The sequence below is a fragment of the Castor canadensis genome, chromosome 4 (genome assembly GCF_047511655.1).
Source record: "Castor canadensis chromosome 4, mCasCan1.hap1v2, whole genome shotgun sequence".
Lineage (NCBI taxonomy): Eukaryota > Metazoa > Chordata > Mammalia > Rodentia > Castoridae > Castor > Castor canadensis.
Genome location: NC_133389.1, coordinates 82,849,164 through 82,867,249, shown reverse-complemented (window position 1 = coordinate 82,867,249; position 18,086 = coordinate 82,849,164). Strand labels below are relative to the sequence as shown.

At 34.5% G+C, this 18,086-nt stretch overlaps 1 protein-coding gene across 4 annotated transcripts in view; it reads left to right on the top strand.

The window, feature by feature from the left end:
* Ptpn4 (protein tyrosine phosphatase non-receptor type 4) overlaps positions 1-18,086 on the top strand; it is a 171,741-nt gene that overhangs the window by 137,250 nt on the left and 16,405 nt on the right. For all 4 annotated transcript variants that reach the window (XM_074070542.1, XM_074070541.1, XM_020184859.2 and 1 more), the window contains 8 exons: positions 1,764-1,923; positions 4,997-5,080; positions 5,163-5,219; positions 9,843-9,999; positions 11,475-11,641; positions 12,718-12,808; positions 12,984-13,045; positions 16,187-16,333. In XM_074070542.1, coding sequence (XP_073926643.1) covers positions 1,764-1,923; positions 4,997-5,080; positions 5,163-5,219; positions 9,843-9,999; positions 11,475-11,641; positions 12,718-12,808; positions 12,984-13,045; positions 16,187-16,333 — 925 coding nt within the window. The remainder of the gene's footprint in view (positions 1-1,763; positions 1,924-4,996; positions 5,081-5,162; positions 5,220-9,842; positions 10,000-11,474; positions 11,642-12,717; positions 12,809-12,983; positions 13,046-16,186; positions 16,334-18,086) is intronic.

The following is an 18,086-nucleotide window of genomic DNA, read 5'->3' as shown; positions in this document are numbered from 1 at the left end:
CAGCCTGAGGTACATAGCAAATTTCAGACTAGCTTGGAGCAAGCTAGTAAATTGCAGACCAATCTGAGCTACAGAGTAAGATCATGTCTCAACACACACACACACACACACACACACACACACACACACACATGCAAAAATGAGTAAATATTAGATAAAATCCATGCTTAGGTACTGTAACAGAAGTCATGTGGCTTTACACAGCAGCCATCAACTCTCTTATCTCCCTTTAAAAAATGAGGCAGTAATCTTTTTTTCCACCAAAAGAACTCCTGCCATCTCAGTAAGGGTCAATGCTCTTATCAAGAACCATTTTCCATGGTGCTGGGGAAACTGGATATCCACACAAACACTGAATCTAGATCCCTTTCTCTCCACCTGTACAAAAATTGATTTGAAGTGGATCAAAGACCTTAATGTAAGACCTGAAACTTTGAAACTACTATAGGAAGACATAGAATAGGGAAAATACTTCAAGATACGGACATAGGTTATGAATAAATTAGCACAGCTGCTATGAAATCAGTATGGAGGTTTCTCATAGAACTAAAAATGATCCAGTGAAGCAGGATCATATGGGTATATATACCTGAAGGAATGTGAGTTAGCATACAGTAGAGATACTTGCATACCTATGTGTACTGTGGCGCTAGTCACAGTAGCCAAGTTGTGGGCTGGGCTATATGAATGAATGGATAAAGAAAATGTATATATACACAATGGAGTATTCAGCTATTTAGAAGAAAGAAATCATGTTATTAGCAGGAAAGTAGATAGAAGTGGTGGTCATCAGAAAGAAATATCACATCTTTTCTCTCATATGCAAAGTCTAGATTTAAAGAAAAATGATGAATGCAAAAGAAAGGACTGTTTGGGAAGAGGAAAGGGGCCTGTGGGATGTAGATGGGGGAGATGAATAAAATCAAAATAATTACATAATATGTGAAAGTCTCATAATGAAACCCATTATTTGGTACAATTAATACATACTGAGAAAAAAAAGAAAAGAAAAGAAATTTCCCTTTCCTACTTACTCCCAAACTCAGTTCTGTGGATGCCCTCTTAGGATACAAGTTGAACCACTGATTTCCCCCTTCTGGCCTTTCTCCTTTGGGGAAAACTCATAAGTATTGTTATATATATTATGCTTGTTTTAAAAACTGCAGTTTCTACCTTGAAATTTCTCCTATAATACCTCTTTTTTTTAATCAATCTCTGTTGCTACACATTAAGAGAGGGTTATACTATCTAATGTTAATTGGATTTTTATTTTCTCACATTAAATTATGCCTGGTAGTGTTTCATCCAGTTTTATCTCTTCACTGATCTCAATACTCTTCTAATCCTTGTCATGTGGTTCAGTTCATTACTATCATGTATAGTATTAAAAAAGGTCAGTCAAAAGTTTTTTGTTGTTGTTTTATATTAGACCTTTATAGAATATGATTTGCAAATATTTTTTCACTTAAGTTCTTTAGACTATGCCAGGTGTTTTATCTGCCTGCCTTACCAAAAAAAAAATGGTAGAGCAAATTAATAAACATCTTCATAGGAATACCTTTGAATTGTATTTTATAATGTAATTGTTTACAGATTTGATAAAGTAGTATTTGATGATATTTTAATACTTTAAAGATAAGAACATTTTTATTAAAAAGTGGCACTTGCAAATAAATAACTTAAAGCCTCTCCCCACAAGATATTATAAATATCTGGGTTACTTAATTTCTAAAATAATCATTTTCCCCCTTTTTCTTATCTAGGTCACAAGAGACCCCTGAAGATGGGCATCCTCCAGCATTACCACCCAAACAATCTAAGAAAAACAGTTGGAACCAAATTCATTATTCATATTCTCAACAAGATCTGGAAAACCATACTAATGAAACATTTGATGTTCCATCTTCCCCTGAAAAGTCTACTGTAAGTTACTCCTTCAAATATTCTTACTTTCTTTGGATTCTTAAAATTCTAAATGTAATTTCTTTTTTACTGTTTTAGTTGGAAATTATAGTACTTTCTCTTTTTTGTCATCTTTGATCATGAAGTAACTCAATTGTGGAGTTTCCTTTTATCTTCACTGGTAAAATGCCTTTTGCTTTAAAAGTTAAGTTCTTCACAAGTCTTTGTTAATTTCAGTATGTTAAACACACATGTACTTCAGAATATATGCTAATAATTCATTAATTATCACTGATTTTACTATATAATTCCTTAGTGCAGAGTCTTTTTTCCAGGTTCTTTGAGTATATGGTCACTCTGCTTTACAGAATAACTTATGAATTATTTTAGTACTTTTGCCTTAAAGAATGTGTTTTACATGATAAAATGGTGAGTTGTTAGAATCCCCTATGAATTCTTCTTGCTTTCTGAAGTACATTTAAATAAAACATAGTGAGATTGTCAATTCATCTTAAGGATACACTGTGTTCCTCAAGAAATATACAGACAGACAAATATAGGTGTGTTTCAGGAAAGTTAAAGGTATATTAGAAAATGAAATAAGATGCAAAGGCAGAAGAGCCCATAGCAGGTATTGATATGCAGGACCAAAAGCCTCTGGTATTCACTGCACTCATTGCCCTTTCATTTCTCTTCCCATAGACTCTCAAATTATCTAAAATCAAAATTATTCTACTCTCCCTGCTTATTGCTTCACCACCATGAATATATCAAGAGTTCAAAATCCATACCCACAACCAGTGATGACTCTAGTACTACCTAGGTGGTGACTACTGTGTATGACCCTTTCATGCATTCATTCATTCATGCATGCATTCATAGTTACTGAACTCTTAGTGTGTGATAGAATTTTGGGATGGGGTTGGGGGCCCGGGGAGTTATTGGAGTTTGAACTTGGGACTTTGCACTTACTAGGCAGGCACATTACCACTTCAGCCACACCTCCAGCCCAGAGTGATAGAACTTCGTATGCCTACCAAGCCAAATAAGACATGGTCCCTGCTAATAACTAACTTAAAATCTAATTTGTTTCTTCATTCAAAAATTATTTGAGTACCTACTATGTGTCATGTATTGGTATAGGCTCTGGGAATATAGTTGAATAAAATACAAAGCAAACAGATACCTACTTTCAAAGAACTTACATATTGAGGATAAATAGTAAATAAGGTAAAATTTTAAATACAGAGCATACTAAATAATGAAAATGCTAGAGAGGAAAAATAAAGCAGGAAAGATTTAGGGAAATTTCAGGAGTAGGATTGCAATTTTAGATAGTGTAAGCTAGAGATGAACTTAGTGATAAGGCATGAAATATCTACTGGAAGAGCAGGTAAGCTAAGGGAATAATAGGTATAAAGATAGGTGTCTTAGTCCATTTACTATTGCTATAACCAAGTAATCTTTATAGTTATTGCTCTAACTAGGTAATCTTTAAAGAAAAGAGGTTTATTTAGCCCATGATTCTGGAAGCTGGGAAGTCCAAGAACCAAGTGCTGGCATCTGGTGAAGGCCTTACTGCATCATATAACATGGTAGGGAGAATGACATGGCAAGACAGAGCAGGCCTGCCAGCTCAGGTCTCCTCCTCTCCTTAAAAAGTCACCCAATCCTAATTTCCTCCCAAAAGCCCTACCTCCAAATATAACTAATTTATAAATTTAGGGATCAAGTTTGCAACATATGAACTTTTGAGGAACATAGTCAAATCATAGCAACAGGAGGATGATTGATAGAGTTAGTCAAGGGGCACAAAAGGAGTCAGTGTGACTAGAGGAAAATGATTAAATGTGGACAAAACAGGCTAAATCCTGAGAGCTTTCTTACAAGGATTTTTTTTTAAATCTTAGGTGAGATAGGAAGCAAATACACATATCTGAGAAGAGAAATAACATCATGTCACTGAAGTTTTAATAGTATCACTCTAGCTGTTGTTTTGAAAACAGACTAAAAACTGGGCTGAAAGAAAGACACTGTGAAATATTGCAGTATCGCAAGCAAGTAATAATGGTGATGGATCAGGGTAGTGGTGGGGCAAGGAATGAGATGGGGCTGAATATGGATCCATATTCTAGACAATACTAAAGAGAGAAATCAAAGGTAATAGCAATGTTTTTAGCCTAAAGAGCTAGAAAGGTGAAATTGTCTTTTATTGAGATGTGTGAAAGGCTGCAGATTAAGCAGGTATAGATAGAATATCAGGAACACAGTTTGATTAGTTTGAGATACCTGTTAGGAATTCATTTGAAGAGTAGGGGAAGTAGCTTAAGAGTAGAATGCTTGCCTAGTATGTGCAAGGCCCTTGTCCATGGATCCCCAGCACCACTTAAAAAAAAATCATTCGAATACGAAAACGGTTGGATGTATGATTCTGAACTTAAAGGGAGAAGTCTGAGTTAGAATTATAATGTTGGTAGTTGATGACATATAAATGGTATTTAAAACCTTTGACAAAATATAAATCACCAAGAACGTGTATATAGTTACCTAAATAAGAGGTTCTAGAAACTGAGCCTTCAATCCTGCAAATTACAAAACTGAGGCAGCTCAAAGAAGCCAGTAAAGGATACTGAGAAGATGCTAAAAGCGAGAAGGAAAAGCAGGTACTGGCTGCTGTGAAAAAACTCATGGAGAAATTGATCAACTTTGTCAAATAACAGGTAAGTAAGATAAGGACTGAGAATTGAATACTGGATTTAGCAGTGTGTAAAATCTTTGGTGTCCTTAACTAAGGACAGTTGTGGCAGAATGGTGAGGATGAAAATCTGACTAGCAGAATGGGATTAGAGGAAATAAAGACAGCAGATTCTTTCAATTTGCCAATGTTGTTCTTGCCAATGTAGTGGCAAGAAGTCATGAGAGAATATATCTGCAAGTTATTAGTCAAAGAAATTTACTTTGCTGAACTAACATTTCTACTAGAATTATGGTTCTTTATATATTGCAGATAACATAAGCAAACAAAAGCATATTTTATATCTGAAGAGATATTGTAAATGAAGAAAATTATGTTTTTTATTTTTGTCTTTTCAAGCCTAATGGTGGTATTCCACATGATAATCTTGTTCTAATCAGAATGAAACCTGATGAAAATGGAAGGTTTGGATTCAATGTAAAGGTAATCTGGAATTTTTGTTGTACTCAGTTTTTACATTAATACGTTCTTAATTTGGTAATATTCCACCTGTTCTCTTTTCAAGGGAGGATATGATCAGAAGATGCCTGTGATTGTGTCCCGAGTAGCACCAGGAACACCTGTGAGTTACCCACATTTTTTCAGAAATCCTATTCTTAAGAACATATATTATTTTATCATTCTTATTAAAGAGAGAACTTAATGATTTATCAAGCACCAAATGTTAGTTAAATATCTTTAAGTTGCTGAGAAAGTAGTTTTTATTTTTTCTCTGTCTTATGAAGAAGGTATTTTTGGCTTTCAGTGCTTCCAAAATATTATCAGGTTCTATCAAAACAACTTTCTTAAACAACAAAATGTAGATGAAGGTAGAGTTTTGTGGGATTTTTGTTGGGGTTTTTTTGTTTAGACTTGTATATGATATTTGCGTAGCTTCTGTTTTAAAAAAATTACTTTAAATGGAAATGATATTATAAAAACAAATTTAAAACTTTTTTAATATGCATGTTCTTAAAAAAGTAGAGAAAACCTTATGTGTATCCTTGTACTTATGATGAATCCTTTATTACTCATCATTAAGTTTCAACAATCATAAACAGTTTTTATCATAAACAGTCTGTTCGGCATAGGACAATTCTTATTTATGAGTGTGTTGTCTTACATGCAGCAGATATTGCTTTTATATTTCCATTTATGTTTTCTGCCCTGATTCATTTTATTTTTTTAACCTAAATAGACTCCATATATTCTTTATTACTTAACTATCTGTCCTGGGACAGATACAAAACAACAGTTTGAGAGAAAGATGCCAGCTGTTTCTTTTGTTACTTTGCACAGCTTCAAAGTTGGTTTGAAAATCACAGTCAGTATTGATCAAGGACATTCTGATAATGAGAGTTTGGTTCTGGTTTTCAAGGACTTTGTTGGTAGCAAATAACAAGGTGTTCAACAAATACCCTTGGCATAAGCATAAACAAAAAATTTATTAGTTACAGAGGTGTCTCACTAAATCCCTAAGGACAGAAATATAGTCAGACCTCTAGATGAACTTTAGAACTCTCAAGACTCTGTTTGTCATCTCTGTTTCTTTTCTTCTTTTTGGGGGTTGGGGGTGGGGGTAGGAGTGGAGGGAGGGCAGACTGGGCTTTGTAGGTACTCTGCTACTTCAGTCACAGCTCCAGCATCGTCTCTTGTTTCTTTATGTGATTGTTTCATTTTTCTCTTTTAGTGCAAACCACCATCAGCTTATCTTTCAAGCCACTCCATATAAATATGTAGCCCAAATGAAAGCAATATACTAGTAGCAGCTTCAAGCCAAGTCCTGTGACACCATCATCACACACATGTAAATCAGATTGTCACTGCTAAATCTCCACTAAATAGAAATTATAGAAGCACCTACCACTGTTCTAATCCTCATTCTTCAGTGGTTTTTATGATTGCTAATAATGTCCAAATTTGTATATAACCAGCTCAGTAACCCAGAATGACTAAACCTCTCATTCTTAGTTATAAATTACTAAGAAGTAACCTTTAATAGATCCAGCTTGGATCAGATACCTCCTTTTAAAAAACTTACTGTTCAGAGATGGTACTGTAATGGTTAATCTTGCCTGGCAACTTGATTGGATTGAGAAGTGGCTAGGAAATTAGTAAAGCACACCCCTAGGTTTGTCTGGGAGTTTCTAGAAAGGATTGACTGGGAGGAAGTGCCACCCTAAATGCAGATGGCACCATCTCAAAGACTGAGGCCCAGAATCAAATAAAAGGAAAGAAAGGAGAGAGCTAGCTAGTACAGGCATTCTTTTTCTCTGCTTCATGGTCATTATTAGTGAGCTGCTCTGCCATGCCCTCCCCACCATAATCATAATAAACTGAAGCTTATTTTTTTGGTGGTACCAAGGCATGAACTCACAGCCTAACACTTACTGGGCAGGCACTCTAGGCCTCAACCATTTGGTCCAATCTGCCAGCCCCTAGACTGAAATCATGAACCAAAGTAAATCTTCCCTTAAGTTATTTGTCGGGTGTTTTGTCACAATAATGAGAAAACTGACTGAGACAGGTTCTAAGAATACTGTGTATAAAATGGGATCACATTATGCATGTGAAGGATGGGGGACAAAAGCAGGACGCGTAAACCAAGACATATTTATTGGGAAATGTGGATGTGTTTGAGACCGCAGATTCGAAATAAGCATTTGTTGACTTCTCATCTGTCATGTAGGAAGTTAATAGGTAATGTCTAAAATAGGAAAGCAAAGAAAAACAGATGTTATTTAGAAATATAGACATAAATACAAGGTGTAACAAAAATGTTTTTTAAAGCTTTTGCTTCTAGAACATGAGAAATGATTTCTTAACAACTAGCTCTTATAACTATGTGGTTTATAAATTTTCTAAAAACAAAAATTTTAACTAAAACTTTTTTCAATTATATATACTTTGATCTGACAATTCTACTTTTAGGAATTGTCCCTGGTGAAATAATTGGATTGGAAACCAAAGGATACTTAAACAAGAATGTTCATTGTAGTATAAAATTGAAAAAAAAGTCAAAATGTGTGTCATTAGAGTTGGCAAAATAAATTATAGATTGCTTTGAGCTATCGAGATGATACAGTGTAGCTCTACATAAATATGAAAATATGTCCATAAAGTGATATTATTGAAAAACACATTACAATTCCACATACATATTTGTAATTTGTATACATTTTTGGAAACATGCTAAAAATGTTAATAGTCTTTTAGCTAGTATTTTCCACTTTTCTTCTCTGTTCCTCTTTTAATTATCTGAATCATGACAATGAACATGTATTCTTAAAATTAGAAAAGATAATACCCTTTCTTTGTATGGCAGTAGTAGTGGTCAGTGAATAACACAAAAACAGTACTGGTTTTTGAGCAGAGAATGCGGATAGGTTTCAAATAAGTTAAAGATGTTCATGGAGTATTCTATACCTAGGTTCGTTTCCAAACAGAAAATAATTTCCCTCTTCTGCCACATGGACCTATGTTCACAAATATTGGTTGAATTTAGAATGCATTAAAACAACAGGATTTTATCATTTTCATATTATTTTATTAATTTAGAGACCACCATAGTCTTTTAATAGGAAACATCATATTTTTAGGTGATTGGGAGAAACAAAATTTCAAATACAAATAGTTTTTTGTATTGGGCACCTTTGAAATAGATAGTCCCCAGTTAAAGCCATATTTTTCTTTCGTATATGAATCTCTTAACCAATGATATTTCCTCTAACAAAATTGATTTCAATATGTAGCTTATCTAGACCTTCCAGATCAGAATGAAATGCAAACAAAACTTACATCTGACAAGAGACAGATTAAGTATGAGAGAGTTACCTTCAGTGCTAATGTAAGAGACTCATAACAGTCCTCTCTGGACCACTTTCTCCTTTCTACCAGCTATATACTCTCAGCTCGCAGTTCACCTCACTGCACGTACCCCAAAGACATTTACAAAAATGTGGGACCAAATTGGTACACAGAGCATCATACTGCACAAAATGGGTGTATCTGTCATCTACTTTACTACAGAAGTAGAGAAAAAAAACTGTAAAGAATGACCATAACCTTAAATTTGAATATTCCAGATTTGAAAGCTTTGTATTGAATTGTCTCATTTTATCTGATCTTCAGAATAACTCTAAGAAATAATTAGACCAAATATCTCTTCCATTTTTAGTTTCGGGTATCTAAGATCACACATTTCATAAGAGGAAGAACTTAACTTCTAGAACAGTGCTGTTTCCACTAGTGACACTACCTTGTTAGATTTTATGGAATTTGTATTTATAGTGACTTTGAGGAGTCGCACTTTCATTTCTTCATACCTTTGCCACGAGAGGGTCTCTTTTTTTTTTTTGAGAGACCCTGCCTCAGTATTTGCTTCTCTGTCTGGCCTATCTCCTGCAGTACTTAACTTTTATATGTTTTTATTGCTGTGTTCCCAGAACATGCTGTCCATATTTCTGTTTCTCTTATCTCTTTTGCCTTCATTACTGGGTTGTTTTCCTAATAAAGTGCAGGCAGTCCTAATCTTGCACAGTAGCACAGGACCATAAAAATTACCATGTAAAATGAAATTGTGTACTGGGATCTTAATAGCCAGTTGGAAAAATTATGGCTGTTCTTTAGGGCTTTTAAATTTTTTGTTTAAGCATTAAAATCTTTTTCTCATAAAGGTATAGAGAAATGAGAAAATAATACTCTATAATTCAAAAAGTAATATGTTTATTTCTTTGTGGGAACTTATCACCTGTAACTTGAATAGTGCTTGCCTCCTTCTTGTCATAAAACTGACTGTATAAAATGAGCATCTTTTCTTGCCTTAACAAATTATCCTAAGTTTGGATCCACTTTAAATGTTTTATCCTTTGAACTTTCAACGCTGTGAAAATAACTCCCAAGAGTTCCTTCAGCTACTTATCTAGAGTCTCTCAAACAGCAGTAATGTGCACATTTCCATGGTCACATCTCTCGTCTCCAGCTCCCTAGGCACAGAACAGTGAGTCATCATGAAGGAATTTGTTGAATGAAGAAGGGAAAGAAATAGAACCTTCATGAGAAAATTAGATTTCTTTTTTTTTAAATAGATGAATAAATGCATAGGTGATTTTCTTTTAGTTCTGCTATACAGTCTATAAAAAACAAATCTCTATAATTTACTTTCAGCCACGTGAAAATCTGAAACCTTATCTGCATTACATTACAGGCTGACCTTTGTGTCCCTCGATTAAATGAAGGGGACCAAGTTGTACTGATTAATGGTCGGGACATTGCAGAACATACCCATGATCAAGTTGTCCTGTTTATCAAAGCTAGCTGTGAGAGACATTCTGGGGAACTTGTGCTTCTAGTTCGACCTAATGGTAAGTACTTTATGTGGCACTTGGTGTCTGTCATAACCTGTTACTGTTTATTACTGGACACAGTAGCCAGAGTAGGCATTTGAAAATATATGTTAATGTCAGTTTCCTGCTTAAAACACAGTGGCTTCCATTCACACTTGGAGAAATATCCAAATTCTTGGTTCCTTTACCTCCCACTCAGTCTTGCACTCTTTTATTCTACACTGGCTTTCATACTGCTCCTTAAATGTAATCTGATGTACTCTACAGTCTGAGCTTGCTGTTCCCTCTGCCCAAAACTCTTCTTGCATGACTTATGCCCTCACTTTATTCAGGTTTCTACTAAAATGCCATTCTCAGAAAGGCTTTCTCTCCTTACGCTAGCTAAAATAGCCTCCCTTTTCCACCAATTGCTCCAGTAATGGTATTCTAAACTCAGTAAATAGTTATTGAGTGGATGAGTAAATTTTGATCTCTGTCCATTTCTGGAAAAATCTGTAACAAGTTGTAGTTAAATCCTATGTTCTCAGTAGATGATGCTCACTAGCCTAATCATGTCATGTCCTCATCTGGACAGAGTCCTGGGTTTGAAGAAATACTAAATACCGTAAGCTCTTGCTCTTTGCCAGTTCCCTGAGTTTCCTCTGTGGCAACATCAAAAGCATCCTACTGATGTAGAACGCTCACTGGTTCCAGTCATGACTGGAACAGAGCCAGAATATGATGGCAAAGGAATGGCCTTTGAGCAATTTTGATTCCCACTTTTATGCTTTAAATTAGGAAGGGAACTCAACTAGGTCCTTGCAAAAGATCTTTCATACCTGTAACCTCTCTTTCCTTTCTAATGTACTTTTTTTAGCCTTCAGTTCTCTGTTCTCTGTTCAAATGGCCTTCCTGTGCCTTTGCACGCATTTTCCACATGTCTATGTCTCCTAAGAGCAGATCACATCATATGTGTTCCCTAGGCTAGCAAGGTGGCTAAAAGAAAAGAAATGGGCTAGGCTACAGGTATGGGACCTACAGTTTGATCTCCTCAGACTATTGGAAGCATGAATTATGGCTTTGATTTTTCTTCTGGGGTCTGGCCTCCCAGGTTGATTTGTATATGTGTTCAGAAAAGAGGGTAGAGCATATTTGTAACTTACCATATTTAGGTACATGGTATTCAGTCTTGTATTTGTATTTTACCCTGGGTCCCACAAATTAGGAGTAGATAAATTCAGAGCTGCTTCTTAGCAGCTTTTCTTTTTCTTAACGTCTCCTCATGTTGTTAGACATTTTCAGGCATCTGGCTAGAACCCTTATTTTCTCCAAAGGTACAGCAAAAGCCCTTCAACTCCACAGCCACTCTTGGCCCCCGCACAGTGACATAGACTTAGATCTGGTGCAGTTATTCATAAATGAATTATTTTTGTGGCACAAAGCTACAGAACATATCTGATGAGTTCTTATGAATTCCATTAAGATTTCCATGTGTATTTTTTGCTTTGTTTTAGCTGTATATGATGTAGTGGAAGAAAAGCTAGAAAATGAGCCAGACTTCCAGTACATTCCTGAGAAAGCCCCAGTAGATAGTGTGCATCAAGATGACCATTCCCTGCGGGAATCGATGATCCAGTTAGCTGAGGGGCTTATCACTGGAACAGTCCTGACACAATTTGATGTAAGTAATATCATTGTACAGAAAAGGTGTTTGCCCATAGTTTCTCATTAGGTTTTTATAGCCTAAACTACTGTTCATTATTGACAAATATTTGACATAAAGAGTTCCAAAATGTGTTTAATTGTTCCCATAATACTAGTTATGATCCTGTGAATATATGTCTATTGAAAAGAGAGATAAGGGAATTTTATACATTTGTCATAAAACTGAAAATTTTTTCCTGAAATTAAGTAGCTGTTTTTATGAAAGATAGAAGATCAGATAGGCTATTTTGACTTAAAAGTCCTGAGTGAGCAGGGTATAGTGCCTATAGTGCCTATAATCCCAGCACTTGGGAGACAGAGACTGGAGGATCATGAGTTCAGGGCCAGCCTGTGCTACATATAACAAGACCCTGTCTCAACAAAACAAAAACAAAAATTCTAAGTTAAAGGAAACTTTTATATTTGAAATTTATACCTTATTATTTCTCAAATTTTTATGAATGCAGTCTTCAAGAATCTCAACTCATTATATCAGATGAACAAAAACACTTCTTGAGTACTTGTAATTTGTATTTTGATTAGTGAATGTACAGTGGATTTTGAAAGGCTTTATTTATACTATATATGAACTTAATTTGTTTTAATAAAAGTAAGAGGTTTTTCAGGTGTCTTTTAAAAATGGCCATCATTAATATTTGATGCGCTGAAGCATATATAATAGATAAGTATTTGTAGTTATAAAACATTTAGGGCACATGTCAGTTTTTCTTTTAAAAAGCTCTCAGTTCATGTACTGTATACACTAACGAACTAAATGAAAACCAGATGTACTCTGCAGATTTAGTATTCAAAATATCAGAAACTTCACTGAGCAAAATTATGTTCACTTTTGCCATTTTTCAAAGTATATATAATCCATGTCAGCAACTACAGAACTCGGCTTTGCAATTCTGGTTCAATACTAGCCTAAAGTGTATCATAGTGTAGGTGAAATATCCCAAGGCAAAGACCTTGTTTCCTGTTAGCATAAAAATAATTCTGAAAAACAAAATAGAATTGTTGATTGAATTAAATTGTTTTTGTTTTTTTAAGCAACTATATCGGAAAAAACCTGGAATGACGATGTCTTGTGCCAAATTACCTCAGAACATTTCCAAAAATAGATACAGAGATATTTCGCCTTGTAAGTATCATCTCTGTTAAGTTTAGCAACTTTATTAAAACATCATTTCTGGGCTGGGATGTAGCTCAATGATAGAGTACCTTGCTTAGCATGGAGATTAAACCCATTAAGCCCTGGGTTTAATCTGCAATGCAAAAACAAACAAAAACCCACAGTTTCTTTTAAATTTTTTCAGATGATGCTACACGGGTCATTTTAAAAGGTAATGAAGACTACATCAATGCAAACTATATAAATGTAAGTGTTTTTTATTATGCCTTTGTCATTTGAAATAATGAGGGCCACTATAAACCTTAAAATTAATTGGTTTTTATTGAAAGCTTAACCTTGATAGAATATTAAAACTTCCAGATACTGAAAAATATTATCAAAGTAATGTTAAAGAAATAGTTTGGTGGCAGTATATTAATATACAGATAGAACAGTAAAATATAGAATAGTCCAGTCCAGAAATAGACTGAAATATTAATACTAAAATAAATACTAGAATTTTGCTTATGATAGAGGTAATCTTTTAAATTACTGGAGATAAAATAGGCTATCTAGTGAATGGGTTGGGTCAGGTTTCCAGGATATATCATTGTAAGGAGAGTTCCTTTCTTCCAACTAGAAAGAAAAAAGGATCGCTATTTTTTTCATAACTTTGTAATATTGAGCATTTCAAATGTACAGAATAAGAGCAAAAAGAAAGATGGATCAGCTTCAACAGTTGCAGATCGTGGCCAGTCTGTCTCATCTCATCTGTATCCCCACATCCAGATCGTTAGGAAGCAGCTTTGTACATGGCAGCTTAATCAATGAGTATACCACCTACTTCATTCTCGATACTGACATCTGTTTAAAAGATATCAAACATAAATCCAGGAAACAATTATGAAAGTACTTGAAATATGTGAGAATTGTTTAATATTTCAGAAAGGGGAAGGTTTTTCTGAGCTTAGATATATATATATGTATAAGCTGTAAATAGCCAGCCACACTAGTACCCACCCATAGTCCCAACACTTGGAAGGCTTGAGGCAGGAGGATCACTTGAGTGCAGGAGTTCCAGGCCATAAACCTCTAGTTCAGTTCCCATAAGCCTCTAGTCAATTTTCCTCAGCTGATCAATATTTAACTTTGTTTCTGTTTAATGACATCTTATTTAATATATAATGTTGACTCAGTAGCATTGAACACACAGCCATGCTTAAAGGAAGGTTATCTACATTTTCTCCAAGAGGCATCTTGGCAACCTTCTTGCACTTTGGAACACTAGGCAACACTTCAGTGCTGCACTTGTAAACGTCAAAATCACCAACAATAAGCACAAAAATACGAAGAATATGGCACTACCTTCAGTGCAAAAGGCTGCTTTATGTGTATAGTACGAGAGGGGAAGCAAGGCACAAAGTTGCCTTGTTTGATGTCAGCAGGAAACAACTACATCTGATCACTCAAATTCTTCACTTCATTTATAGACATCTGATGAGCATGTCTATAAATGACCAAGAGAACCCTGCCACTCTTTTGAGATTACATATAAATTTTAGCAAGTAGTCACATTTGCAAATACATAATCTATTACTCCTTTAATATGTAACTCAGATAATGACTTGTTTTATTTTTTAACAAAACCATTATAACATTTAGAAAAATAAGAATGTCAAGCACAGCTAAATGAAAAGTACACTTGATTTACAGAAAGGTGCAAATCAAAAAGAAATTATTATTATTATTTACCTATGAGATTGGAAGACCAAAGCTTTGATAATACCATATACAGGTCCACATTCTTTATGTGAACCTAAGAGTCAAATATGCTTTGGGATTCAGAGTTTATGGACTTTCAAAAGGTTATTCCATGTTTATACCATATTCAATAATAAGTAGCATCTCTAGCAGATTATGGGACATGAATCCAGTAATCAATATATTGACATTCAACAGCAAACTGGATATTCCACCTAAATGCAGCTAATGGAGTAAAGGTAATCTTAAGTCAATGAAGGTCAGATTTTGCTGGCAACTGAGTCCAAGTCCAGTAAGTTTATAAAACAAAGCACACACAACCTTAATGTCAGAGGACTGGGTTTCAGAATTGTGGATGAAGGATTATGGATGTATAGTGAGTATGAAGGAAAATGTATTCCTTTTTTTTTTTTCTTTTATTATTCATATGTGCATACAAGGCTTGGGTCATTTCTCCCCCCTGCCGAAAATGTATTCCTTATACATTGTTGGTGGAAGTTTAAATTAGTAGAATCTCTTTGGTGAGCAATTTAGCACTATCAAAATTTTGAATGCAACTATGATTTGATCCAGTAGTTCTCATTTCATCCTGTTGCACATATAGATATATATTTTTACATTAGCTTAAACTTCAGGTTCACAAAAGTATTCAATTCAGCCTTATTACCAACAAGTTTACAATAACTTAAATGTTTGTTAAATAAATTATAGCACATTTTTACTGAAGAACCATTAAAATAATAAAATTTTATGTCCTAATTTGATATGTTCTTAAAGATAAAAGTAAGATTCAGAACATTATATTATGCTACCATTTTAAAAAAGTTTTAGAGAAAAACAGGAAGATAGTTTTACATGATTATTTTTGTGTTGTATATTAAAGAATGTCTGAAAGGGTATATTAGAAACTAGGAAAAGATATTGCCCTTCTGGATGTTAACTAGAGGCTAGGATGGGAGAGACACTTCTTTCTCTGTTCACCCTTTCATAGTCTTTGTATTGCCATATGTATATAATACCTTTTGTTTTTCAACCTCAAATTTAATAAGATGGTGACTCATCTTCCCCAGATATTCACTTTCTTAACCTCACTCTGAAAATAATTTTAAAATATCCTCCTATATCCATATGCAAAATTCAAAGTAAATTAAATGGCAGGATTTTTCTTCCTCACAAAATGTACCAATTAGCTATTGGTAGAGGAAAGTTTCTTACTTCTGTACCAGTTTTCTTCCTTTGAAACAGTTCTGTGTAAATGTGCTTTTAAAATGATAATGGTGCCAAACACAGTGGTACATGCATTCAGGAGGCTAATCATGAGTTTGAAGCCAGCCATGACTACATAGTGAGTGAGACCTGTCTCAAAAACAAAATAAAAAATGATAATAATAATGTTTTAGAAAATACTTACATTTAAATCCCTTTTTCCACTGATCAAAAGTTATACATAACTTTTGCACATTGCCAAGAAATTTCTTCTGCAGACAAAATAAGTAATTGTTGATAAAGATTGTTTTGCTGATTACAGTTTATCAAGGTTAGTTGTAGTCAATTTAATGTAATAACTAGGGTATTATTTTCACATTCCCAATCCTAGTAAAAAATAGTAATGCAAAAGATTTTATTTTCATGTCCTTTTCTTTTTAGATGGAAATTCCTTCTTCAAGCATTATAAATCAATACATTGCTTGTCAAGGGCCATTACCACACACTTGTACAGATTTTTGGCAAATGACTTGGGAACAAGGCTCCTCCATGGTTGTAATGTTGACCACACAAGTTGAACGTGGCAGAGTAAGTCATAGTTGAATCTTACACATTGCTTGGGCTTTTTTCAAATTATATTGCATATATAACAAAAATATTTACATTGATTTAATCTTTTGTTACCTTTAATAATCTTTGTATTTAATGATGGTTGAGTACTAAAAACTGTGGCTAACATAATAAATATGACATAAATCTTACCCATTATCATCATTATTTTAAAGGATTAAGTATATCTAAAGGGCAGTTAACTAGAATATATAAAGAATTATTCTAATTTAACAATAAAATGGCAAGATAGCTTAAAAATTAAGAATGCCAGGCGTGGAAGGCAAAGATCAAGAGGATCATGGTTCAAGACCAGCCTGGGGAAACAGTGAGAACCCATCTCAATAAAAAAAAACAGGGCATGATGGCACACAACTGTCACCCCAGCTATGCAGAAGGTATAAATAGGAGGACTGCAATCCAGGCTGGTGTGTGAAAAAAATGCAAGACCCAACCTGAAAAACAAAAAAGGCCTGGAGGGCCCTGTTCAAGTGCAGAGCACCCGTCTAGCAAGCCAGGCCCTGAGGTCAAACTCCAGTACTACAAAAAAAAAATGGCAAAGAATCTGAATATACAGTTGTCCAGAGGAGTATATGCACAGTGTTTATAAGCATATGAAAAGATTCTGGACATCACAGACATCAGGAAAACGTAAGTTAAAAGTCATGACATACCACTTCATACCTAGCAAAATCACTAGAATAAAAAGAACAGCTAGTAAGCAGCTGTAAGCTAGTAAGTACTGAGAAACCTCAGTACTGCTTATGGATTTGAAAGAGGATTCTGTCACTTTGAAAAACTCTGGCAGTTCCTCAGAAGCTTAAACCTAGTTACAGTAACTCAGCAGATTCATTCAAGAGAATTTATGAACATTCATGTAGCATAATTCATAATAGCTACAAAGTGGAAACAAGTAAAGTGATATATTCCTGTAGTTGAATATTATTTGGCAGTAAAAATGAATAAAGTACTGATGCATGCCTCAACATGGATGATCCTGGAAAATGTACTAAATGAAAGAAATTAAACAAAAACATGTATACGTTACATTATTTCATTTGCATCAGACGTCCATAGAGACACATGATTGGTTGCTTAGGTTCAGGTTGGGAAAAGGAGGATGATGGGATAGGTCAGAATGCACTGACTACTAATGGGTACAGGGACTTTTAGGTATAATGAAAATAATCTAAAAATGGCTGTGGTGATGGCTGCACATCCATCGGGATGTTTATAGTCTCAAAATATAGCCAAACACTATTTGAGATGCAGAGTTCCAGACAATTGTGGCTTGAGGCCAGCCCAGGCAAAAAGTTGGGAAGAACCCATCTCAACCAACAAGCCAGTTATGGTGGTATGCACTTGTAATCCCAGCAACATGGGAGACATAGATAGGATTACAGTCCTACACCAGTCCCAGGCACAAACATTCAAAAAAATAGCTCAAGCAAAAAAGGACTCAGGGTTGTTACTTACATGGTAGAGCACCCCTGCCTAGCAAGCATGGGGTCCCAAGTTCAAACACTAGTGCCTCAAAAAAAAAAAAAAAACTAGATATATTTTCCTTATATGTATATACCCAGACAGACAACTTGTTATTACAAAGGGTAAAATTTGACAAAGAAAAAAATTTTAATAGATGTTAAATCTAGGCCAGGGGTATATGAGAGTTAATTAAATTATTTATTATTATAATATTATTAAATTATTCTTCTACCTTCTCTGTAAGTTT